Genomic DNA, 25,475 nt, shown 5'->3' on the forward strand with positions numbered 1-25,475 from the left:
TCTCTCTGTGTTTTGGGCAAGTGGAAGCCCCCAAAAGAAAAAAAAAAAAAAAAAAAAAAAAAAAAATTTATTTCTTTCTTTTAATCTGGCCAGAGAGGTTCAGAGCGAGAAAGAGCAAGAAAGTGGGAAACCAAGCCGCCAGGTCCGGGACTGAAACTGTAGTTGGCCATGTAGGAGGTCCAGCACCCTTAATCACCACGTCATCTGCTGGCCCCTAAAGAAAAATAATTCTTAGAAAAAAGAATTATTAATTTAATTTTATTTGTCTTATTATTTATTTTTCATTTTGACCAGAGAGAGACAGAAGAAGGGAGAGTGAAAAAGCAAGCTCCCAGGTCCAGGACTCAAACTTCAGCTGGGAGTCCAGCACTTTAATCACCTTGCCACCCATGGGTGCCTGCCACTGTTCGTCAAGCCACTGGGTCTGGCACTTGAACTGTATAGTCAAGTCCCACATGGGATCCAGGAGCCTGAACCAGCAGCCCCTGGCTGGCCTGAAACTTCTCTTCAAATGACACTCATTTGTTGTGAAGAGTTTTTATCTGATACAGCAAACTGAGTTTGGGTGCCAGATCACAGCATGTTCCCCTCCCTCCCTCTCTCCCTTCTTTCCTTTCTCCATTCCTCCCATGAGCAAGGGAGTGTCACCCCCACAGGACCCTCAGACCACAATCCATCCCCAGCCTCTGCAGGCCCGGGTCTAGGGCGCACACACACCCAGCATGTTCGGGAAGCTTCCCACGCGGGCCAGCCTCGCTGAGCATTGTGCTGTCACTGTGCCACTGTCAGGCCCTCTGGGTCACAGAATCTAAAATGGGGAAGGGCCCAGTTTGCAATATTTGATCCTGTTCATTCCTACAAATAACTCTTCAGTTTTCTTTCTTTTTTTAAAAAAAGAATTATTTTATTCAACTTATTTATTTATTTATTTTACTTTGACCAGAGAGGGACAGAGCAAGAAATAGGAAAAGTGAGAAAGCAAGCTGCCAGGTCCGGGACTTGAACCGCAGTCGGCCATGTGGGAGTCTAATGCCCTTAACCAACATGTCACCTTCCCTCCCCAAACTCTTCAGTTTTCAAGTAAACACTTTCAAGGACGGGACCTCACTTGTTTCTAAGAGTAAACAAACGGAACACTTAGAAAAAAGCCATTTCCCACCTCTTGGCTAGTTTCCCTGGACCGGTCAATTCCAAGAGCATGAGTTTACCTCAGTCTGGATTCAAGCACAGAGCTCCGGAAGGATGTGCAGGATAAGCCACACCCAGCCCCAGCACTTCAGCGGGTGCTGCTACTGGATGCGCACACACTTCCTCCTGGGGGCTCACAGGCTAGTCTCGTCATGGTCTTAATTATGCAAAAGGGTCTCATTGGCCAGAATCTACACTTACCTGCAGGACGCACAATCATGGTGAGCGAGACCCACTCGGCATCTCCACTCTAGGTCTCTGCTGTCTGTGTGAGTTGGGGACAGACGGCTAATGATTCGGGGACTGTTGTGGACATCCCAGAGTTCTGCGTTCGTGGCTAGGCTGTGGATTTGGGAAGTACTGTTCCCATGGGGGACTCCTGGAAATGGCAGTAACGTTGTGCTGTTGACTGTACCTTGTGTTACAGAAGACAGAACAGTGGTCTCACCGTGCGCTTGTTCAAAGTCACTGTGAAGGACTGTTTGCTGATAGAATTTTGGCTAAATATGAGATCCAGGGGCCAACCCATGGCATGGTGATGAATGCTGCTGGGTCCCTGTGCAGTTCGAGTCCTGGACCAAGTGGCTCGAGAGCCCTGCTGGGGGAACATGCATGTGTGCCCCAAATTCCCAAGAGGAGCAAGAAATGGAGGGGAAAGAATTACAGTGAACGTGCCCAGTGGAAGATTCTTTCTTACATTCCTTCCTTCTCTCTCTCTCTCTTTGGTGAGCACAGGTACCCTCTGGTAAATTACACCCCCCCCCAAAAAATATATATATAGAGAGAGAACCAAATAACCTGAACTAGCAAAGTTTTCAAGTACAAGGGGTCTTCCAAAGGTTCGTGGCGAGTGCACAAATTATGAAAAACATCTGTGTGTGGATTTCAAAAACTTTTTGCAGCAAAATGTATTTGTATTTTTAAGTTGTGTTTTACATTTTACTAATGATTATTTTTAAGTTTTTGTTATAAGACTTGTGCTCACCAGAGAAAGACAGAGACTGAGAAAGAGAATGTGAGAACGCAAGCAGCCAGGTCCAGGACTCAAACTATAGTCTGCCATGTGGGAGTCCAGCGCCTTAACGGCCATGGCACCTGCCGGCCCCACTACTTTTTCTTTTTTTTAGAGAGAGATTTTTGCACGTGCTCTCGCTGGAGAGACAGAGAAAGATGGAGAGTCATCCTCCAGGGGAGATAACCATGCTGCAATTCCTTCTCCTCCATTCTTCTCTCAGGATTTTGGGCACACACATACATGCGTCTGGCATGAGCTTTAAGTTGCCGGGTCCAGGACTCAACTGTAATCGATAACATGGGAGTCCAGGGACACAAACATTACGCCATCTGCTGGTCCCTTATCTAACTTTATTTATTTTAATTTGAACAGAGAGGGACAGAGAGAGAGAGGGAAAGTGAGAAAGCAAACTGCCAGGTCTGGGACTCGAACCACAGTTGACCATGTGGGAGTCCAGTGTCCTTAACCACACTGCCACCTGCCGGCCACCATTTACTTTTTTTTAATTGCCAGAGGGCACATGCACTTGCCAGAGAGAAAGTGAGAGGGAAAAGTACCCCTAGTAGGTGTGGTCACACACAGTTCTTTTTCCTTCATTTATGCATCCCATTGGGATTTGGGCATACACAGAGACGCGCCTGTTTTCAAGCTGCAGGGCCAGGTCGGATCCAGTTCCCTATGACCAGCCCTTAACCCTGAGCTACAGAGCCAGGCCTAAACTCGTGCTTTAATTTCATTTTTCCACAAACTTGTTCCCTTAATTTGCTCTAGGGTGCTCATGTTTGCCAGAGAAAAAGAGAGAGAGAGACAGGGAAAGTGAGAAATCACTCCCCAAGGGGATGGACACACCACAGTCCTTTCTCTTCCAGTCTCCTCTCTGGATGTTGGGCAAAACCACACATGTGGCTAGTGTGCCTTCCAAGCTGCTGGGTCTGGAACTCAAACTGCACAGCTGACCGTGTGAGATCCAGCTGCTTCATCCACCATGCTGCCACTCCACAAATTAAATAGTTATTGAAAAGTTATTTATTTGTTTATTTATTTTTTTGGAGAGGTTTTTGCTATAGGACACATGCGCTCACCAGACAGACAGGGGAAGACAGAGAGACAGAAAGCGAGAAATCACCCCCCAGGGGAGATGGCCACACCACAATCCCTTCTCCATTCTCTTCTCGGGATCTTGGACACACATGCACGTGTGCCCGGCATGAGTTTAAGCCACTGGGTCTGGGACTCGAACCGCAGTCAACTACATGGGAGTCCAGTGACATAGCCATTACGCTAACTGCTGGTCCCAAAAGTTATTTATTTTTTAACCCTTAAAAGTTTTTTTTTTTTCAGAATTACTTATTTGATTTTATTTGTTTATTATTATTCTTCAATTTGACCAGAGAGAGAGAGAGAGAGAGAGAGAGAGGGAGAGAGAGAGAGAGGGAGAGAAAACAAGTTACCAGGTCTGGAACTTGAACTGTGGTTAGCCATGTGGGAGTCCAGCTTAACTGCCATGCCATCTACCAGTTACTTATTTTCTTTAAAGAATTGTTTTATTTATTTTATTATTGTTATTATCTTTTAGTTTGATCAAAGAAAGAGAGAGAGAAGTGAGAAAGCAAGGCACCAGGTCCAGGATTCAAACCATGGTTGGCCACGTAGGAGTCCAGCACCTTAAACCACCACACCACCTGTTGCCCCCCCCCCATAGTTATTTTTTAATTCAAGTTAAAAATAGAACCTGAGTGGACTGCAGGTGGCGCGGTGGTTAAGGCAGCTGGATTCCCACATGGCTAACTTCGGCTTGAGTCCCAGACTCCGTGGCTTGAAAATCATGCTGGGTATGTGTGCATACCCAAGTCCCAAGAGAATGGAAGAGGAAGAATTGGCGGTGTGGTCATCCCCTCAGTGGGTGATATTTTACTTTCCCTCTCTTTTTCTCTCTCTCCTCTCTGACAAGCACATGTGCCCCATGGCAAAAACCTTAAAAAAGAAATAATTAAAAAATAGAACTCAGTGGGACCAGCAGATGGTGTAATGGTTACATGGCTAGATTCCCACCTAGTTGACCCATGGCTTGAATCCTGGACCCGGCAGCTTAAAACTCACACCGGGTGTGTATGCATGCATGCCCCACATTTCAAGAGGAGAATGGAGAAGGGTCTGCGGCATGGCCATCTGCCCTGGGGGGGTGATTTCTTACTTTCTGTCTCTGTCTTTCTGGAGAACACATGCACCCTATAGCAAAAGCCTCTCCAAAAAATAAAAACCATAACAAAACAAAAAACAAACAACTCAGTAAGAGCTTCTATCTTTCTATTACTACACCCCAAATCAAAGATTTAGTTTTAGCCAAATAATATCCATCATCTGTTACATTTAATGAAAATCATCATGTACTAGAATTTGGATTTTTGAGCTTATTCTTATTTTCAAATATGGCTACAAAATATAAAACAATGCATTAATTTCTGTGCTGTCATTCCCTATGATTTAGGGTTTTCTTTGGTGGAGCAGGCGGATTGACGTTCTATGCATGTCACACGGAAGGCACAGGACTTCAATCTGCCTGTGATCTTTGGGGGTTAGGCAAGTTCAGCTTTGGCAAATGTATAAACGAAGCTCCCTGTAGTGCTTTTTTGTTTGTTTGTCCTAGTATTTACACTGTTCGGATGAGTTTTGCTTCTTTGCTGGGAAGAGAAATAGCGGGGTTGTTGGGCAGAGTGGGCGTGGTGAACGGATTAGGGGCATGTGTGGTAGGTCACTCATGATCAAGGAGTTTCTTTTTCTTTTTTTTTGGAGAGGTTATTGCTATAGGGCGCGTGGCGCTCGACAGAAAGACAGAGACAGAGAGATAGAAAGCGAGAAATCACCTCCCAGGGGGGATGGCCACGCCACAATCCCTTCTCCTCCATTCTCCTCTCAGGATCTCGGGCACGCACACACATGTGCCCGGCGTGAGTTTAAGCCGTTGTGTCCAGGGCTTGAACCATGGTCCACTACATGGGAGTCCAGCGACATAGCCATTATGCTAACTGCTGGTCCCAATGATCAGGGAATTTCTGATTTCTTGTCTCTGGGGGTCACTTTACTAATCTCATCTTCCTTTTCCCCCTTTATTCGGTAGAGTGCGTGTGAGAGCATAAGAGAAAGGAGTCAGGGGGGCATCGTCCACAGAGGCTGGTCATGCTGTGACCCCCATGTCTGGTCCTCCAGCCCTTGCATGCATTCCTGATGTTTCAGGCTGACAGGGCTGAGGACCTGAACCGTGGTCACCATGTAGATCGGCCTTATGGATCTCTTGAGCCAGGTGTGACTGCTGCTCCAAATAGCTAGTGCCTTTCCGTTTTCTTGAGTTGCTGTTTCAGAAGGGCTCTTTTCCAGTGTTAGATCAGAATGGTGCTTTGCCTTAGCTCATTCCTAACCCATGTAAAAAACTCCGAAGACCCCTGTTTTACATAGCAGGGGGCTAGGGGCAGCCCGTTCCTCTTCTGTACAGTGCACACCATCAGCAAGTGTGATAAGGGATGCAGTTGGGAGTTCCTTTCCTTTTTTGAGTTTATGCTGTATGGTATGGCATGTGCACTCACCGGAGAGACAGAGGGAATGTGAGAAATCACCCTCCAGAGGAAGCTAACTGCAAGGTTGGCCAAGGGATCCAGCTGCCTTACCCTCTGCGCCACCTGCTGGCCCGCATTTGGGAGTTACACATTTTCCTGCCCTAAGTTCACTGCAAAGCTGCACGTCTGCATCTCGTGAGGTTGTCACTAGTGCTGTTCACCAGTACTCCTAGCACCTGCCTCTCAGACTTTCGGATTGCATTTCCTGGTCCCATGGCTGAGTGGGGCCCCTGGACTAGTTCTGGCCACCGAGTTGGGAGCAGAAGCCTGTGAGCTTGCTCTGTTGGGAGGGTCACAGCAGCTGTTGGTCTAGAGGAGTCTCACTCCTGCCTGTCTGTCTCGATGGACATGAATCAGTGCATTGCTCATTCTGATTAGAGGGATACAGACTCTTTCTGGCCTTGTGTAAGTTCCAAGGATTATTTCCTCTGGTTTTTTGGGGTAGTGTCACCCAGGTACTTGTGGAAGACTGTCTTCTGGACCCCTATGGAACCAAAGTCCTTTGGTGCTCAAGTCTCTCACATAAAATGACTCAGAACTGGGCAGTAGGTGGTGTGGAGGTCAAGATGGCTGGATATCCTGGTGACTTGAGAAACATGCCCGGTGTGTGTGCATGTGTGCCTAAAATCCTGAGTGAGGCCCAAAGGGCTTGTGGTGTCCCCCCCCCCGCCCCGTGAGCACACGTGTCCTATAGCAAAGACAAAAACGAAGGGTAAGAAGGGTAGATGAGGCAAAAAGCTAATCAGGGATGATTCTAAGTAAAAGACTATGTGGGGGCCAACTACACTTAATTTTCCTAACAGAAAATTTTTACAAGAAAAAGATTAAAGAAAGGCCAGTTGGTGGCATGGTGGTTAAGGTGCTGGATGGATCCCACATGACTGACTGTGCAGTTCGAATCCTGGACCTGAAAGTTTGAGAAATGCGCCAGGTGTGTATGTGTGTGCCGAATATCCTGAGAGAGACGGAGAAGAGGCTGTGGCGTGACCAGTCCCCCATGGGGATGCTTTCACACTTTCCTTCTCTCTCTGGCAAGCACATGTGCCCTCTAGCAAACTTTTATTTATTTTTTTTTAAGAAAGAAAACAGTAGTTCTGTTTTATTATAACATACTTTTATTTTCTGGCAAAATGATAAATCTAAATGGCTGAGCCTTGAACATACAGCTTAAATGTTTGCCTTCAAATGACCTAGGAGGCAAAAATTTGGTGTTTGGTAAAAACACACAGAAGTGTTCACAACCACATTAGAAAAATACTATCATCTGGAAGATTCCTCCTCCGAAGGTCTGCTCCAGCACTGTGCTTGTGCTGTCAGCGAGTTCTCCTTCCTGGGGCAGGAATCCTGTGCTGGGAGCTCACAGGCCAAGGGCTTGCTCTGCTCCATCACAGCCTGACACCTGGCTAGTCCCGAGGCAGCCCTGTCATGTCCACCCAGAAAGTTCTGGCACAACACAGCAGGGAAGGAAGGAGCCGCTGGAGCTCCACGGTCTGGCTGCCCTGGTTTGTCTGCAGAAGTTGTTCTTCACCTTTTCTTCACAAACTTCTTTCTGGAAGCGTTGGGGTTTAAGCGTCTCCTTCCAGCACCCAAGGTGCTGTCCCGGACCTGCAGGGTGGCTGACCGGCTGGAGATGTCGTTCTCTGCAAAGGGAGAGACCCCGGCTGTGTAGTCAGGGGCAAAGACGTTGGTCTTCTGCCTGGCCTTCCGGGAGAGTCGCAGCTGAGGGAAGCGCTGGTCCTCGGTCAGGTGAGGGTTGACAGCATACTTGCCCCCCTTGGGAGTGGGAAGTGAGTACTGCAAACGAGGGAGAAAACCGTTAGAGGAGCGGGGTCCACATCGCCTCTGCCCAGGTGCTGCTGACGTAAAGCTCGCCTCCCAGGCCCTGCCACAGGCAGTGACTATGGCCCGTGACAGACATCCTCCCCGAGTCTTGCCTCAATTCAGAGTTAGAAAGCAATACGGTATTTTCACTACACACCTGCCACTCAAAACAGGAAGAATTATGACAGAGGACTCTAAGCAAGTAGATGCCACTCTCCCATGGGCTGGGTGAGCAGTTCTGAACCACAGTGCAATTCTAGGGCTGAGCAAAAAAGTAAACTGTTCAGGGAGACGGTGTGAACAAGTGTTAATTGGGAAGAGGGAGCTGGAACACACTTTGTGGTTTTAGACTGAAATTAAAATGATAAACTGACAGATTTTTAAAGCAGTTAAAGCCGCAGGTGGCATAGTGGCTAAGGTGCTGGACTCCCACATGGTTGACTGTGGTGTGAGTCCCAGACTTGGGTGCTTGAAACTCACGCTGGGCACATGTGCATGTGTGCCCCAAATCTGAAAGGAGTATGGAGAAGATGGGATTACAGTGTGGCCACCCCCGGAGGGGGGCTGGTTTCTCACTTTCTCAGTGTCTCTCTGGCGAGCGCACACAGCCTATAGCAAAAATCTCTCTAAAAAGAAAAAAATAGCAAAATACTCAAATGAGCAACATCTCATGGGGCTGGAAAGACAGACAGTGCTCAAAGAATAACTGGGACGCGTCAGGAGGACACAGGAGCCAGCCTGAAGGGGCTGCAGAGCCTGAGTCTTTGGCAACAACTAGACTAGCTTTGCCTGTGTCCTCTCTGTTCGTTTTTTGAGTTTTTTTTTTTTTTTTGCTATAGGGTGCATGCGCTCGCCACAGAGAGAGACATAGAGACAGAAAGCGAGAAATCACCCCCCAGGGGGGATGGTCACGCCGCAATCCCTTCTCCTCCATTCTCCTCTTGGGATCTTGGGCATGCACGCACACGTGCCCGGCGTGAGTTCTAAGCCACTGGGTCCGGGACGCAAACTGCGGTCGACTACGTGGGAATCCAGCAACATAGCCATTACGCTAACTGCTGGTTCCCCTCTCAGTTCGTTTTTGACCCTGGTGGTGTCAGGGGAACGACTGACACACTACTCACGCGGAGGCCTCGGGGATTCAGCACTTTGGGGTTGCGGGAGAAGTGCATGTGCAGGGTGCCGTCGTCGCTGACCGTCACAGACACTTTCTTCAGAGTCCTGTTCCCACAGTGTGAACAGAACACTCGGCTCATGTCAGAGGTTGTCCTGGGGACACAAAGACACACTCTGGGTCGGCGCCACAGCAGCAAACCGCCCCCCAACTCCAGGAACACAAGGTGAGCCACAGGCTCAGAGAAGGGAATGACCAGAAATGGGAAAACTGACGTGCACTATACACACCATAAAGGCCGCCAGTAAGAAGCTCTGAGCACGGTCAGGCTCCGGTCTGCTAGTTTCACGAGGTTGGCACTGTTTTATGAGTGGGGAAACTGAGGCAAGTTAGGGTTGCCTGCCCAAGGTCACGGGGCTGGGGCATGGCAGATAAACCCCAGCAGTCTGGCTCTACAGTCAGTGCTCTACGTCACTGGACTGGTTGAGGGGCATACTACTGCAGCGGTAACCACCTGTCCCCAGATGCCAGCCCATGCCTGCACCCAGGAGGTGGCAAGAATTTATTAATGCACCATGGAAGAAACTGTAAAACCTGCCAAGGGTGAACTGGGAGTGGGCACTGAGGGCAGACCCCGAGGCCTGGCCTCTTTCATCAGCTCCCACTGGTGAGGTGGTACGAGCTGTGAGTGGTAAGAGAAGCCAAGCCCTTCCCTGGAGGTCTCCGAGAGTGAACTAAGCACCTCTGTGCAGGTGCTGGGCACTAACTACTCTGTGTGAGAAACTGTCCAGTCACGGGGCTAGTCTCACAAGAAACAAGAATATTTCCAAGCATTTCTAAGAAAAAGCAGTAACCTGGGGGAGTTTAGAACTTTTAAAATGAAAGACAGTGGGGGAAATGAGATTTTATAAAGCAGGAGCTTTACCATCTTTAAGCATTGGGAAATAAGATTCAGAAGAATGCAGAGACAGCTTTGAGGGGCTGATTAAGTCACTAGCTGAGCTGTAGAGTATGGTGGTAAGGCTGGGTCCCCAGGCCATGAGTGACTGGTTATTTTTAAGCATTCAGGGAACAAGGCAACTTGTTGGTGGCTTGAAAGTTGCCTGGTGCTTATCCAGGCAACTCCTCTCTCCACAATAGCTCTGGGGACCGAGAGAGACACCGTGGGGCTGCAGAAACGTTCCTCGGAGGCTCCATTAGTAAGAGGCTGTATCAGACCATCTACAAGATGGGCAAGACTGAAGCAGAGGAATGGCTGGAAGCCACCTGGCACAAGTTCCCAGGCCACACCTCAGGGGCAAGGCTTTAGTATAGTCTCCACTCCAAACAGAGGGATCCGGGATTTCAGGGACCTCTCGGCAGAATAGCAGCCCCCACAAGAGGAACCAATCCAAGAGTCAAGAAATGAAGAGAAGGAAATGCTCAAAAAGCTAACAGTTAACCGGAATGGAATACCTCCTATGTGTTAGATTCAACTAAGTCCTTCATATAATTTATACTGGTTCCTCTTCAATTCTAATTAAAAAGACACTGTAGCCCACAGCCTAGGAGTTAAGGGAGCTGGGTCCTTCATGGCTGACTACAATGTGAATCCAGTTGCATGTGGCTTGAAAAACATGTCAAATGCATGTGTGTGCGTGCCCAATATCCCAATGCGATGGAGAAATGGAGGAGGGATTGTGGTGTGACCACGCCCCACTAGGCAGTGTTTTCTCTCTCCAAGTGCACACACAACCTCTGGCAATTTAAAAGAATCTGAAGCATAGAGACGTTAGCCAATCACTGCAAAATCAATACGCAGGAGACAGAATGTGGATTTAAACTCATGTACTCTGGATCCAAATTTTTTTTTTTTGGTTATGTAGAAAATTTCAAGCATAAAGTAGAACACAAAGAGTGCTGTGTACCAACCATCCAGTTTCAGTAACTATCAGCTCGTGACTGAAGTTTTATCTCTACCCCACGCACTCCTTTCACGTGTATATTATTTTAAAGTAGATTTCAGACATCAGCTTGTCCATAAATGTTTCAGCATGTGTCAATAAAGAAGAGTGTTCCTGGTTCCAGAACCAAAATGTTTTTAACTCCTACCAATGAGGTAAGGTGGAGGGAGGCCCTGGCAATCTGGGACCTGATGGCTTCGATGTCCTGGTGGAGGCAGAACCCAGGCCACATAGCAACGATGAAGGAGAAGATGTGGGGTCTTCAAAGTTGATGCAAAATGCACGTTATAAAAAAAGATGTATGGGATTAAGAATGCTGCACCAAAATAAACTCGTATTTCATTTCCAATTTTTCTACAAATTTCCTCTAGCTCCTCATATAAGCAGGAGTCTCAAGAAGTTTGCAGGAGGGATAGAAGAGTGTCTGTCGGAGGGGCTACGTACTTGAAGCAGCCGTGGCAACGCAGGATGTAGCTCCGGGCCTCGCGGATCAGCATGCCGTTCACCGCCAGCACGTGCAGCCCCATCTGCAGCAGAACGTTCTACGGCCAACAAGTTCAAGGTCTGAATTTTCTCTTAAGGAGGATTTTGTCACCAGTTAAGGGAATATCAAGAGCACTGACTATCAGTCCTTGGTGTGTGCTAAGGAAACGCAGTGTGTGATGCCTTGCCAGGCGTGTGAAGGAGGCAGAACGAGGGCCCAGGGTCCTTTCTAATCCCAAGTTCTGGGGCCTCTGCTCAATACCTCACCAAGACCTACTATTAGCATTCGCTCCAAATAGACATTTATTTATTTATGTATTTACTTTTCCTTTCCCCTCCTCCCTCCCTTTTTTGAGAGGTTTTTGCTATAGGCACGTGTATGTGCCAGAAAGAGAGAGAAAGTGAGAAATCACCCCCCCAGGGGTGATGGCCATGCCACAATCCCCTCTCCTTCATTCTCTCGGGATCTTGTGCATGCATGCACACGTACCCGGTGTGAGTTCAAGCCACTGGGTGCGGGACTTGAACTGTGATCAACTACATGGAGTCCTCAGTGACATGCCATTACACCAACTGCTGGTCCCAGAGACATTTATTTTATCAGGGGCAAATACACTCATTTCTAGGCTGGAAATGCTCTCTACCTTCTCCAAGTACCTAGCTAAGCACAGAACATCATATATATGGAGAAAAATCAGATCACAGAGCCCAGGGCTGGCCTATGCTGGCACACCCACCTGCATGGCGAAGTCTGTGGTCACGCAGCCAACCCGCACATCCTCGGGGACGTCACACTGCTCCAACTCCCGCTGGATCTGCTTGATGTTGCTGGGGGTTATCCAGCCACCCCCATCGTCATCACTGCCTTCTTCTCTCGTTTCTTCAAACCCATTCTCTTCCCCTTCCTCCTCACTTGGGACATCCTCATCTTTGTCAATCTAAAACATAAAAGAACGCATAACTCTCAGCACAAAGGAGCAGCTGCTGTGTGGCTGTCGAGAGGTCGTCGGTCAGGGCCTTACCAGTAGCTCCTGCAGTTCGCGGTCGATGTTAGGCAGAGGGTTTCTCCAGAACATGAAAGAACTAAATTCCAGGTTCTCAGGCTCACCTGCTGGGTGTCCATGATCCACTGTTTCTTGTGGAGGTTTAGGGTGAGACTTAAAAAAATAAAAAATAAAACTGAGAGGGTTACAGATGAAATCATCCATGACATGCAAATCTAATCAGACAGGGCTGGACAGACTGTAATATTAGCCCAAGTAAATTAGACTGTCAACAGACATCATTTACAGAGATGTGACACGTGGCAGGAAAAACCATGAAGAATCCAGGTTAGCTGAGGGGTTACCTTGCAGGGCAGATGGAAACCAGAAATGTACAGAGGAGTCTCTGGGTGCTGAATGGACGAGCTCACTTTCACCTTAGGAAAAAAAAAAAACAAAGAAAGAATGACAGTTCAGAGTAAAAATGTATCAGGTCAGGGAAGTCACCATGCATTTTGACGTTCCCAATGACCCAACAGTTTGAAAATTCAACATGGGAAGGGTAGTTAACATTTTTTTTTCCCACCTGGATATTGAAACTGAATATATGTAATGTTTTTGTTGTTGTTGTTAAAGAATTGTTTTATTTAACTTTATTTGAATTTGATCAGAGAAAGACAGAGAGAAAATGAGAAAGCAAGCCGCCTGGTCTGGGACTTAAACCGCAGTAGGTCATGTGGGAGTCCAACATTTTTAACCACCAGGCCACCTGCCGGCCCCACATGTTAAGTTGAAAAGAAACTGGAAAAATGTAAAAAACAAAAACAAAAAAACAAACCCCTAAGAAAATGACAATACTTAGTAATCTCAACACCATTAAATAACTACTTCAGGACATTTACCATTATAAACACATCTGTAATAAGCAGATTACCTGTAAAACCTGAAGGGATCTTTGGTTATACCCTTAGGATAAATGCCTAGGGGTAGAACTCTGGGTCAAAGGATATGTTCTTGTTGTTGTTGTTTGTTTTGTTTTTTTGCCATAGGGCACATGTCCTAGCCGGGAGAGAGAGAGACAGGGAAAGTGAAAAAATCACTGCCCCCAATGGGGACAGCCATATCACAATCCCTTCTCCTCCATTCCCCTCGAGGGATTTTGGACACATATGGCTCCTGTGTGACTTTCAAGCCACTGGGTCAGGGACTTAAAATTGTGGTTGGCCAAGTGGGAATCCAGTGCATCCACCTCACCACCTGCTGGCTCTAGGATATGCTGTTTCAAAGCTTCCGATATAAAATATCTAACTCTTGCCAAAAAAGGCTGTAGGAAAAGGCAAATTATTTTTTTTGGAGAGGTTTTTGCCATAGGGTGCTTGTGCTCACCAGAAAGACAGAGAGACATAAAGTGAGAAATCACCCCCCAGAGGGGATGGCCACATTGCAATCCCCTCTCCTCCATTCTCCTCTTGGGATCTTGGGCACGTATGCACATGTGCCCGGTGTGAGTTTAAGTCACCAGGTCCAAGACTTGAACCACAGTCCACAACATGGGAGTCCAGCAACATAGCCATTACGTCAAGTGCTGGTCCCGAAAAAGCCAATTTTTATAAATCACGGGTTGATGGATGCCAATTAGAAAACTAGCTGCAAGGTACACTATGTTCCAACAGTCACAGAACGAGAATACATAAAACTATTCCCTTTACCCTCCACGCCCAAACATTTTGGTAACACCAAAAGTCACATTTTGGATTGGAAGACTCTAAACCTGGCTGAAAATAAGCAAGGGTAGTTCCAACTATTGGGTCGTCAGAAAAAGACATGATGTATTTTTCTTTCTTCTTTATTTTTTTTTTAAAACTTAAGTTATTTCTTTGGTTTTATTTATTCATTCATTTATTTTAATTTGACCAGTCAGAGACACAGAGAGAGGGAAAGTGAGACAGCAAGCCACCAGGTCTGGGAATCGAACCATGGTTGGCCATGTGGGACTGTCCAGCACCTTAACCACCATGCCACCTGCTGGCCCCCTCCCAATTTCTTTTTCTATGCAAAAACGCATCATGACTTTCCACATGGCCAAACAGTAAAGGAATGAGAGTCCACCACAGTTTTGATGACTTCAGGCAGAGATTAAGCAATTCTTTGTTAACACTACTAGAAATGAATAATACGTTAGTTATTTGGCTTCCAAATCCTATGGTCTAGAAACAGTCAATGGGACCCAGATGTAATTTATCAATCTCTTCCACCTAGCTAAGTCAGTAAATCCCTAAAGCACAACCTTGAAGATAGTAAGGGCTGGAAAAATAAATGGGAAACACTGGGCCAACCAGATGGCATCGTGGTTAAGGCAGCTGGATTCCACATGGCAACTGCGTGGTTCAAGTCCTGGACCTGGTGGCTTGCCATGTGCCTGTGTGTCCGAAATCCTGAGAGGAGAGTGGAGGAGGAGGGACTGCAGTGTGTTCATCACCTCGGGGGGTACTTTCTCACCTTACCACTGTGAGTGCACATGGCATAAAGCAAATTAAAAAAAGGTAAGCACTTTAGCACACTCACTTATTTCCAGAAATAATTATATTTAATGAAACAACGAGCCAGCCCTATAGTTAATAAGTTAGGGAGGCTAGAAATGGCCAACTGCAGTTCAAGTGCCAGCTCTGGTGGCTTGAAAATATACTGGGTGCACACATGTGCATGCTTCCAAATCCTGACAGGATGGAGAAACGGAGAAGGGATTGGAGCATTGACCATGGCCTGTTGGAGGGTGCTTTCTCCCTTTCTCTGTGTCTCTTTGGTGAGCACAAGTAAGCTCTGGCAAATTAGAAACAAACAGGGACCAGCAGATGGCATAATAGTTAAGTCACTGGACTCATGTAGTCAACCATGATTCGAGTCCACGACCCGGTGGCTTGAAACTCATGTCAGGTGCGTGTGCGTGTCCAAAATCTTGAGAGGAGAGTGGAGAAGGGACTGCAGTGTAGACATCCTCCCTGGGAGGGGTGATTTCTTGCTTTCTGTCTCTGTTTCTTCACTGAGCACATGTGCCCTATAGCAAAAAAACTCTCTCTTTAAAAAACCAAACCAAACCAAAATCTTGGGGCTGTGTGTCAGTACAGATGAAATAAGTTAGCCCAAGAGGTAACTGTGTTGGTAGAGTGATGAGGACACATTTATACTAGTCTACTTTGTACACCTATAGTTCCCCCCGATAAAAAGTTTTTTAGAAACCTTCCTGACTTACCTTTTCCGGTTCTCGTTTTAGGTGAGACACTCCAACAAACTCTGCCTCCAACTGGTAAGTGAGTGCCAGCACTTGGATGTCTGTGGCAGAGAGGCTGGGATAGTCTCCAGTTTTCTTTGAAAACTCAGTCACTGTAAACGAGAGAGAGTTCCAATTTTATTAAAGGCAAAAAGCACTGTGACCTTGGATAATCACAGTGCTATGAAAAGGATTTAGAAAGAATAAATACCCCAGGAAAAACCTTAAGACTTTCATCCACTCCCTGACTTTTTTTTTTTTTTTTTTGAGAGGTTTTTGCTATAGGGCGCATGCGCTTGCCAGATAGACAGAGACAGACAGAGAGACAGAAAGCAAGAAATCCACCCCCCGGGCAGATGGCCACACTGCAATCCCTTCTCCTCCGTTCTCCTCTCGGGATTTTGGGCACACACACACATGCGCCCAGCATGAGTTTAAGCCACTGGATCCAGGACGTGAACCGTGGTCGACTACATGGGAGTCCAACGACATAGCCATTACGGTAACTGCTGGTCCCTCACTCCCTGACTTTTTTTTACTCATAGTTGAGAAATTTGTATTCTATTGAGAAAATTGTATTCACTACCAAGATTCATGCCAGTTAGGTTTACTCTATGTGGCAGATGCGAGTGAAGGAACAGAACAAAATGAAAAGAAAGTCATGGCAAGGTTGACAAACTTGTACATGATAAGAATTCCTTATCGAGCTTTGGTATTATGTTAGAATAGAAGTGCTCTTCTCTCCCAGCTCTAAAATGCTCTGGTTCTAAATATAATAACCTAGGGTAACAGAAGACATGATCAGATTCCAAAATAGAATGAAAAGTGAATTCAACCAATAATTGTTCATATTATTTTTTAAATTTGCTATAGGGCATGTGAGCTTGCTGGAGAGATATAGAGAAATCACCGCCAGGGGAATGATCACACTGCAATCCATTCTCTTGGGATTTTGGGCACAGACATGTGTCTGGGGTGTTTTTCAAGCATCAGGTCCAGAGCTCCAATCGTACATTTGGCCATGTGGGATCTAGCCAAGCACCTTAACCACCATGCCGCTTGCTGGCCCAATATCAATCTTGGATGAAACAAATATTGGGTCGCTTTGTAACAAATAACTAACAGTTTGAAAAATGCATGTAGGAGGGCCAGCAGATGGTATACCAGTAACATTACTGGACTCCCACATGGCCAACAGTGGTTCGAGTCCTGGACCTGGTAGCTTGAAACTCATGCCAGGTATGTGTGTGTGTGACGGAGACCCAGGGAGAATGGGGAGAAAGGATCGTGGCGTAGCCATCCCATTCGGGCTGATTTCCCTCTCACAGTCTCTATTTCTTTCTCTCCCCAGCAAGCATATGCATACTAAGGTAAAAATCTCTATGAGAAATAAAAATGCACATCTGTACTTAATACATAGAAAAATACCAGTGGCGTCAGCAGGTGGCGCGGTGGCTAAGGCCTTAAGACTCTCACACAGCCAACTGCTGTTCGAGTCCTGGACCTGGCAGCTTGAGAATCATACCAGGTGAGTGTGTATGCATGCCCAAAACCCCAAGAGAATGGACTGCAGCATGGCTATTCTCCTCTGGGGGATAATTTCTCACTTTCCCTGCCACTGTCTCCAGCAAGTGCACAACCCCTATGGCAAAAATCTTAAAGAAAATACCAGCTGTCGTCACTAATCTCCTAAAACTTCCATGATACCGCACACTAATATTTTCTGACATAAACAGAAACATGTCTGCTACACTGTAACAAAAAGCAGTATCCTGTTCACATTTCCTACACATCAGCTATTAATTAACAATAACTACAATTTACCATGCACTGTGTTAAAAGGGTCTATCCCTTAATTCATTTCATTCTCAGCCAAGGCCTATAACCTATTAAGTACTATTAGCATTTCCCTAGAAAGATTGAGTAGCTCCATGGGTGGGAGACAGCTAGAGAGGTCACAAACTTGACAGACCTCCAACCCGAGGGCGTGTCCTGGGTACCATCCTGTTAATTCCTAACAGAAACAATGCTGACTCCTAAACCAAGAGAAAACTGTTTTCTCTCAGGTGTCACGCAAGGACTTAGAGCATCCCTTTTTCTGGATTGAGGCTGGCGCCTAATCTACTGAAAGAAATGGACGACAGTAATAAATTTGGGTTTTTCTATTCTGAATCCAAAATTACTGTGTGCTTCTAGAGCACTCTTTGAGTGACATGCTCATCTGATGCTCAAGCAACCTCGGACTAAATAGTAGTAGTAGTCGTCCCAATTTAGAGATGAAGTAACGGAGTCCCAGAGTCTGGGTGATACCCCCGAGGGCATACAGCGAGTTACCGGCAAGACTTGGCGGACTGCAGACCCAGGAGGCCTCTCCCACGAGGATTTCCTCAAACGCGCTGTTCCCAGCTCTAAACCTGCTGGGAAGGCCAGCCCCTCACCTGCACCCGAGCATGCCCGGTCTGTACCCAGGGCCCCAGCATCCCCGTCAGCGAAGGGCAGAGGCACTCACCCAGCCGAACGTACTCCGGAGAGGGCTCCTTGAACCGCAGCTCGTAGGGCAGCACCGCGAGCCGCCTGCGCGTGGCCTTGTCCCGAATCTCGCTGACCACCTCCCGGATGGTGTAGATGTTCTTCCCGATGTCCTGCGAAGAGACCGGCCCAGCTCACGCCCGCCCTCTCGCCCGCAGCAACGCACTCCGGATTTCGCGTGTTCCCTCAGGGTCCGCCAGCCCAGACCCTCCGATCTGCCGGGGTTCCTGTCTGTCTCGCTGTACCTGCAGAGGTGCGTCCCGCAGGAAAGCCCCGGCGTCTGCCACAACGTGCTCCACCGGCGCCATCTTGGCGGCCCCACACCGTACGCGCCTGCGCATGAAGCGCCCTACGTCGCAATCTAGGCCTCTGGGAACCGAGAGGCGCAGCCGCGGGTTAGCGGCGCCCCCCGGCGGGGGGGGGCTTAGCGGCGCCGCCGGGCGGCTGGGCTTGCATCTCCGGCTCGCGGCTGCCCATGCACATGCGCAGGGGCCAGCCCTGCCAGGGAGGTGTGGGCGGGGCCAAACCTTGGAGGAGTCACCTGAGAAAGCCGCTTTAGTTTCCCCTACTAGACGCCTCGCTTACTTTGTAAAACGTGTAAATATTCTCGCCTTTAAACGTCAGTGGACCTCTAATCCCAGGGGAATGGAGGAGCCGGGATTGCTGTGCGGTCATCTCCCCTAGGGGATGCTTTGTCACTTGTTCTAAGCCATCGCTCCGCCCTACAGGAAAAAAAAAGTCAGTGGATACGGCTATTCTAATTCAATGAGCACAATAAGCCTATGAGATTAGTACCAGTTTACAGGCGAGGAATGGTAGTTACAGCCAGGAGGCCCAGCTGCCATGGCCAGAAGGTGGTGATAACGTGGTAGCCAAACCAGCGGAGCCACTTTCTTACCCGTTTTGCTATACCGATTCCTGACACCCACTTCATTTGGTTCAATTTGGGGCCACAGCCTCTATTTTATTTATCTTTATATCCACACTCCACCTCCCTAAGCAAGGCTCATAATTTTCTTGCAAACAATTTTTTGTAGAAGAGAACAGAAGAGGGTTTTTTTGGAGAAGTTTTTGCTATAGGGCGCGTGGGCTCCAGGAAACAGAAAGCGAGAAATCACCCCCACCCCCGGGGGTATGGCCACGCTGCAATCCCTTCTCCTCCATTCTCTTCTTGGGATCTTGGGCATGCACGCACACGGGCTTGGCGGGACTTTAAGCCACCAGGTCCCGGACTCGAACTGTGGTCGACTACATGGGAGTCCAGCGACATAGCCATTACAGTGGCTGGTCCTGGAAGAGGTATTAAGTAACTTCCAATTTTCCTTTCAAATCTGAGCTTCTGCAATTACAAACTCTGGTGAAACGTGTCCTGGCAAATTTTGACTGAATGTTGACTTGAGCTTCTATCATCTGTCTTTACCCAAACTTCTTTCAAGGTGTCTTCCCTCCAGTTTTATCCTGCAATTGTGATTGCATTGTCTCTCCTTGCTTGGCCGCAGTGATTCTTATGATCCTGGTCTTCCTTCCTCTAGGATGGCTTCTTTCCCTTCTTCACGGGACTCCTACTTCCTTGCAAATAATGGTGTCGTTTCTCCCCTACCCCCCAAATTGTCTCAGCCCCTTTGTTCATCTAAGTTCTCTCCTTCACCAATAAGAACACCTCCCAGGGACCAGCAGTTGGCATAATGGCTATATCGCTGGACTCCCATGTAGTCAACTGCGGTTCAAGTCCTGGACCTGGTGGCTTAAATTCACAGTGGGCGTGTGTGCGTGCATGCCTAAGATCCAGAGGAGAATGGAGAAGGGATTGCGGTGTGGCCGTCCCCCCTGGGGGGGTGATTTTTTCGCATTCTGTCTCTCTCTGTCTTTCTGGCGAGCGCATGCGCCCTATAATAAAAACCTCTTAAAAAAAAAAAGAGAGAGAAAGAACACCTCCCAAACTCATATGTCCAATCCCTGTCTTATTCCCCAGCCCACTTTTTCTGGGAAAATCCATTTTAAAACTCTGGCATCTCAACCAGAAAGACGGTTAAACTGGGTAGGCCAGCAGGTGGCGTGGCTGTTACGGTGGCCAGATCCCACATGGATAGCTGCCCAGTTTGAGTCCTAGACCTGAGGCTTGAAAAAATCATGCCAGATGTGTGTGCATATGTGGTGTGTCCCCAAGATCCCTAGAGGAGAATGGAGGAGAAGGGCTTGTCACATGACCATTCCCCTGAGGGGTTATTTCTCACTTTGTCTCTCTCTCTGGCAAGCGCACCTGCCCTATAGCAAAATTTAAAAAAAAAAAAAAAAGAAAGAAAAAGAAAAGCAGTAATTATTGGGCCAGTAGGCGGCATGATGGTGGTAATGCCACTGGACCCCACATGACTAACCGTAGTTCAGGTCCCAACCCGGCTTCAAAAAAACGCTGGGTGCGTGTGTGGGATACCCAAAATCCCAAGAGGAGAAGGGATTGTAGCATGACTATCTCCCGGGGAGTGATTTCTCATTTTCCCTCTCGCTGTCTCCCTGTCTCTCTGGTAAGCACACGTGCCCTATGGCAAAAACCTTAAAAAAACAAACAATTATCTGCCCCCTGCAAACATTCTATGTTTATTAAGTGTTCCTATTTTTATTAAAGGCATTACCAACAAAAGCATTTGAGGTAGAACCCTGAGTCATCCTCATCTCCACCCTCACTCCAACCAGTTTTCTCACTAAACTTTGTTGACGCCACTCAGAAATGTCTGTGGTGTCTGGATCCCTTCCATATCCGTTCCCATTGCTCCAGTCGTTTTTATCTCCTTCCCAGAAAATAGAATCCGATCAACACTATTATTCTTGTCCCTAATTACTTCTCCAACTGATCGTCCACACTGACGTAGGAGGGGAGAACAGATGAGGGCGCCAGACTGCACAGTAGGGGCTTGTTGAAGTTGGTAGGGATCACCCCGTAAACCCTAAATGGAGACAGATGAGCCAGCTTCAGAATCACCTGGAGAGACTGTGAAAACAGATTACTGGGTTTCTGAGTTTCTGATTCAATAGGGCTGGCCAGGGCCTGATAATTTGCTTTTCTCATAAATTCCAGGTGATGCTGATGCAGCTGACCTGGTGGGCCGTCACACTTGGAGAACCATTGATTTTTTTTTTAAACGTTTTTGACATAGGGCATGGGTGCTCTGGGAGAGAGGCAGTGAGGGGGAAGTGGGGGGATGGCTACTCTGCATTTCGTTCTCTATTTTCACACACACACATGTACATGTGCCTAGAATATTTCTTTTTTATATGTATTTATTGTTTTAAATAATTATTTAACTTTATTCATTTATTTTGACTAGAGAGAGACAGAGCGAGAGAGCGAGAGAGAGAGGGAAAGTGAGAAAGTAAGCTGCCAGGTCTGGGACTCAAGCCATGGTCCGCCATGTGGGAATCCAGCGCCTTTTAACCACCATGCCACCTACTGCCCCACCCCCCCACAAGTGAGTTTGGAGCTGCCAGGTCTGTGATGTAAACGGGTTGACCACGTAGGAATCCAGTGCCTTAACCACCAGGCCGCCTGCTGTCCCTGAGAACCACTATTCTATGGGAATAGCCAGGAAGAGAAAGATTAGGATTTATTTATTCGGTAAATTTAAGACTACTTCTTCATGCAGACATTTACTTGGCATGTTGCCATTTCTGTAATATCTTTTGTAGTATTTAAACTCTTTTCTGTCTCCCTATTACAGCCTCCAAGCCTCCCAAAGCCTTAGAAGAACTCCCATTTATTCACCAAACATGGACTGAGAGCTAATTTATAACAGCATAGGCTGACCGATGAAAGAGCTATGAACACAGTGATATTGTGTGTAGTGCCTAGGGGCACCTTCAGGGCATATGAATTTGGAGTTGAATCTTGAAGGGCTCCAGCGGAAAGGCACAGAGATGTGAAAGTCTGAGTGTTCAAGGATTGCTTGAGGCTTGGGTAGCACAGACTCTCAGGCGAAGTGAGCCCTGGAGACAACTTTTTAATTTTTAAAAAGTAATTATTGGGACCAGCAGATGGCATAATGGTTACATCGCTGGACTCCCATGTAGTGGACTAAGGTTGGAGTCCCAGACCGGGTAGCTTCAAACACTGGGCACGTGCATGCCCCACATGCCCAAAATCCCAAGAGGATAATGGAGGAAAAGGGATTGAGGAATGGCCATCCCCCTGGAGGAATGATTTCTGCTTCCTGCCTCTCCGTCTTTCTAGTGAGCACATGTGCCCTATAGCAAAAATCTCTCAAGAATTATTTAATTTTATCATTATAAACATTCATCAATTTGGGATCAGCAGTTAGTGTAATGGCTATGTCACTGGACTCCCATGTAGTTGATCGTGGTTCGAGTCCTGGACCTGGTGGCTTAAACTCACACAAGGCACATGTGCGTGTGTGCCCAAGATCCTGAGGGGAAAATGGAGGAGAAGGGATTGCAGTGTGGCCATCCCTCCCGTGGGGGCGGGGGGGTTATTTCTGTCTCTCTGTCTCTCTCTGTCTTTCTGGCAAGCACATGTGCTCTATAGCAAAAATCTGTCCCCTCTAAAAAAGTTCATCAATTTGGTATAGGCATGAGCACTCACCAGAGGGACAGAGAAAGAGAGGGAATGTAAGAAGCAAGCTGCCAGGTCCAGGACTCAAACCTTGGTCGATCATGTGGGGTCCAGTGCCTCAATCACCATGCCACCTGCTGGCCTCATGGAGACAACTCATTACAGCTCTTGTTCTGTTTATATTTGTTTGTTTTATAGTTTGCTGTAGGGTGGTGCACTAATGAAAGAGACAGGGAGAGTAAGAAATCACCCCCTGTGGGGGATAACCATGCCACAATCCCTTCCCCCCTTCATTCTCCTCTTGGGATCTTTGGCACCTATGCTCAGTGTGTTTCTCAAGCCACTGAGTCCAGAACTTGAACCTGCAGTTGACTATGCAGGATGTAGCTGCCTTAACTTCTGGGATACTTGCTGGTCCCTTCTGTTTTATTTGTTTACTGTTTTTTTTTTTTTTTTTTTTTTTTTTTTTTTTGCTTTTTTTGCTTTAGGGAGCATGTGCTTGCCTAAGAGAAACAGAGAGAGAGATAGAGATAGAGAGAGAGAGAGAGCACGACAGAAACTGAGAGACAGAAAGTGAGAAATTCCCCCCAACACATGCAGGAGATTTGGCCATGCCGCAATTCTTTCTCCTCCATTCTCCTCTTGGGATTTTGGGCATGTATGTACACACACCCAGAGTATCTTTTAAGCTGCCCCAGGTCTGGGTCTTGAACCATGAAGTCGGCCATGTGGGACCCAGTCACCTTAACCATCACACCATTGGGTGACCTCATGCTCCCTTAAAAATTTTTTTTGTTGTTTTTGGAGAGGTTTTTGCTATAGGGCGCGTGCGCTTGCCAGACAGACAGAGAGAGACAGAGAGATAGAAAGCGAGAAATCACCCCCCAGAGGGGATGGCCACGCCGCAATCCCTTCTCCTCCATTCTCCTCTCGGGATCTTGGGCACACATGCACACGTGCCCAGCATGAGTTTAGCCACTGGGTCCAGGACTCGAACCTTAGTCGACTACGTGGGAATCCAGCGACATAGCCCTTACGCTAACTGCTGGTCCCCTTTTAAAATTTTTTTATATAAGGTGTGTGAGCTTGCAGGAGGTAAGGACAGGGAGAGGGAAAGTGAGAAAGCACCCCTTGGGGGGATGACCACACCACAATTCCTTCTCTTCCATTCTCCTTTTAGGATTTAGGCAAGCATGGACATGTGGCTGGTGTGCTTTTTGACCTGCAAGTGGTGTGGCAGGTATGGCGCTGGACTCCCACATGACTGGCCTCTGTTTGAGTCCTGGACCTAGAGGCTTGCTTTCTCACTTTCCCTCTGGCGAGTGCACATGCCCTATAGCAAATTAAAAAAAAAAAATTGTAACAATAAATATATAAAAATTAGATAAATAATTCTAAAAAAAGAAAATTACCTATCTTCTTTAAGTAGGTTGGAACTTGGAAACTATGTTTTAGGGTCTTTTCCTTTTAAACTTTTTTTTTTTTTTGAGAGGATTTTGCTATAGGGTGCGTGCACTTGCCAGACAGACAGAGAGAGACAGAAAGCAGGAAATCACCCCCCAGGGGGGGTGGTCACGCTGCAATCCCTTCTCCTCCATTCTCCTCTCAGGATCTTGGGCATGCACGCACACGTGCCCGGCGTGAGTTTAAGCCACCGGGTTCGGGACTCAAACTGCGGTCGACTACGTGGGAGTCCAGCGACATAGCCATTATGCTAACTGCTGGTCCTCCTTTTAAACTTTTTTTTAGAGGACTTTTATGATGACATATTTCATACCTTTTATGTATTATAAAAAAAGTCTGAGGGCCACTAGGTGGTGTAGTGATTAAGGTGCTGGACTCTCACATGAGTGACCACTGTTTGAGTCTCAGACCTGTCAGGGTCTATCATCTATCTATTTCGGCTTGACCAGAGAGAGAGAGAATGAGAGAGAAAGGGAAAGTAAGAAAACAAGCCACCAGGTCCAGGACTCAAACCACAGTTGGCCATGTGGGAGTCCAGCGCCCTTAACCATGCCACTTGCTGGTTCCCCAACACATTTTTAAAAAAATAGTTATTTATTTAATTCCATTTGTTATTATTATTTTTAAATTTGACCAGACAGAAACAGAGAGAGAGAGAGAGAGAGAGAGAGAGAGAGAAAGAGAAAGAGAAATTAACCCCCAGGGGGGATAGCCACACTGAAATCCCTTCTCAATTCTCCTCTCAAAATTTTGGGTACCCGCACACATGCACCTGGCTTGAATTTTAAGCCACCAGGTCCAAGACTCAAATCACAACATAATTATTAAGCCATCTGCTGGTCCCAGGAAGTGTGATTTTAAAAGAGGATGCTCACTGGGGCTGGCAGGTGGCATGGTGGTTAAGGGCACTGGACTCCTACATGGCTGACCACGGCTCGAGTCCTGGACCTGGAGGCTTGCCTTCTCACTTTCTGTTTCTCTCTCATCAAATTTAAGTCAATAAAGTTAAATAAAATCTTAAAAAATAAAAAGTGGGTGATTCCCAGGAAGTGTGATTTTAAAAGAGGATGCTCACTGGGGCTGGCAGGTGGCATGGTGGTTAAGGGCACTGGACTCCTACATGGCTGACCACGGCTCGAGTCCTGGACCTGGAGGCTTGCCTTCTCACTTTCTGTTTCTCTCTCATCAAATTTAAGTCAATAAAGTTAAATAAAATCTTAAAAAATAAAAAGTGGGTGATCATGGGAACCGACAGTTAGCGTAATGGCTATGTCGCTGGACTCCCACGTAGTCGACCGTGGTTCGCGTCCCGGACCCGGTGGCTTAAAACTCACGCCGGGCGCGTGTGCATGTGTGCCCAAGATCCCGAGAGGAGAATGGAGGAGAAGGGATTGCGTCGTGACCATCCCCCCTTGGGGGTGATTTCTCGCTTTCTGTCTCTATGTCTCTCTCTGTCTGTCTGGCGAGCGCACGCGCCCTACAGTGAAAATCTCTC

General features: G+C 47.2%; 1 protein-coding gene across 1 annotated transcript; it reads right to left on the bottom strand.

The window, feature by feature from the left end:
- Window positions 1–6,916: 6,916 nt before the first annotated feature.
- Window positions 6,917–18,299, bottom strand: NOB1 (NIN1 (RPN12) binding protein 1 homolog). Its single transcript, XM_006156928.3, has 9 exons — window positions 18,201–18,299; window positions 17,936–18,068; window positions 15,409–15,539; window positions 12,524–12,595; window positions 12,198–12,332; window positions 11,913–12,113; window positions 11,137–11,234; window positions 8,760–8,904; window positions 6,917–7,608 (listed from the first exon to the last, which is right to left on the bottom strand). Exons 1-9 carry the CDS (start codon window positions 18,294–18,296, stop codon window positions 7,339–7,341), a joined length of 1,281 nt encoding a protein of 426 aa, XP_006156990.1. The 5' UTR covers window positions 18,297–18,299; the 3' UTR covers window positions 6,917–7,338.
- Window positions 18,300–25,475: the final 7,176 nt, after the last annotated feature.

The sequence above is a fragment of the Tupaia chinensis genome, unplaced genomic scaffold (assembly GCF_000334495.1).
Source record: "Tupaia chinensis unplaced genomic scaffold, TupChi_1.0 Scaffold000523_1, whole genome shotgun sequence".
Classification (NCBI taxonomy): Eukaryota; Metazoa; Chordata; class Mammalia; order Scandentia; family Tupaiidae; genus Tupaia; species Tupaia belangeri.

Bases quoted from the DNA above. Each gene is read 5' to 3' on its own strand.
- NOB1 (XM_006156928.3), bottom strand. From the start codon at position 18,296: ATGCGCAGGCGCGTACGGTGTGGGGCCGCCAAGATGGCGCCGGTGGAG. The intron at 12,114-12,197 runs GTAAGGCCCTGA...TTTATGTTTTAG, and splicing joins GCGAACTGCAGGAGCTACTG to ATTGACAAAGATGAGGATGT. The intron at 11,235-11,912 runs GTGGGTGTGCCA...TGTTGGCCGTAG, and splicing joins CCACAGACTTCGCCATGCAG to AACGTTCTGCTGCAGATGGG.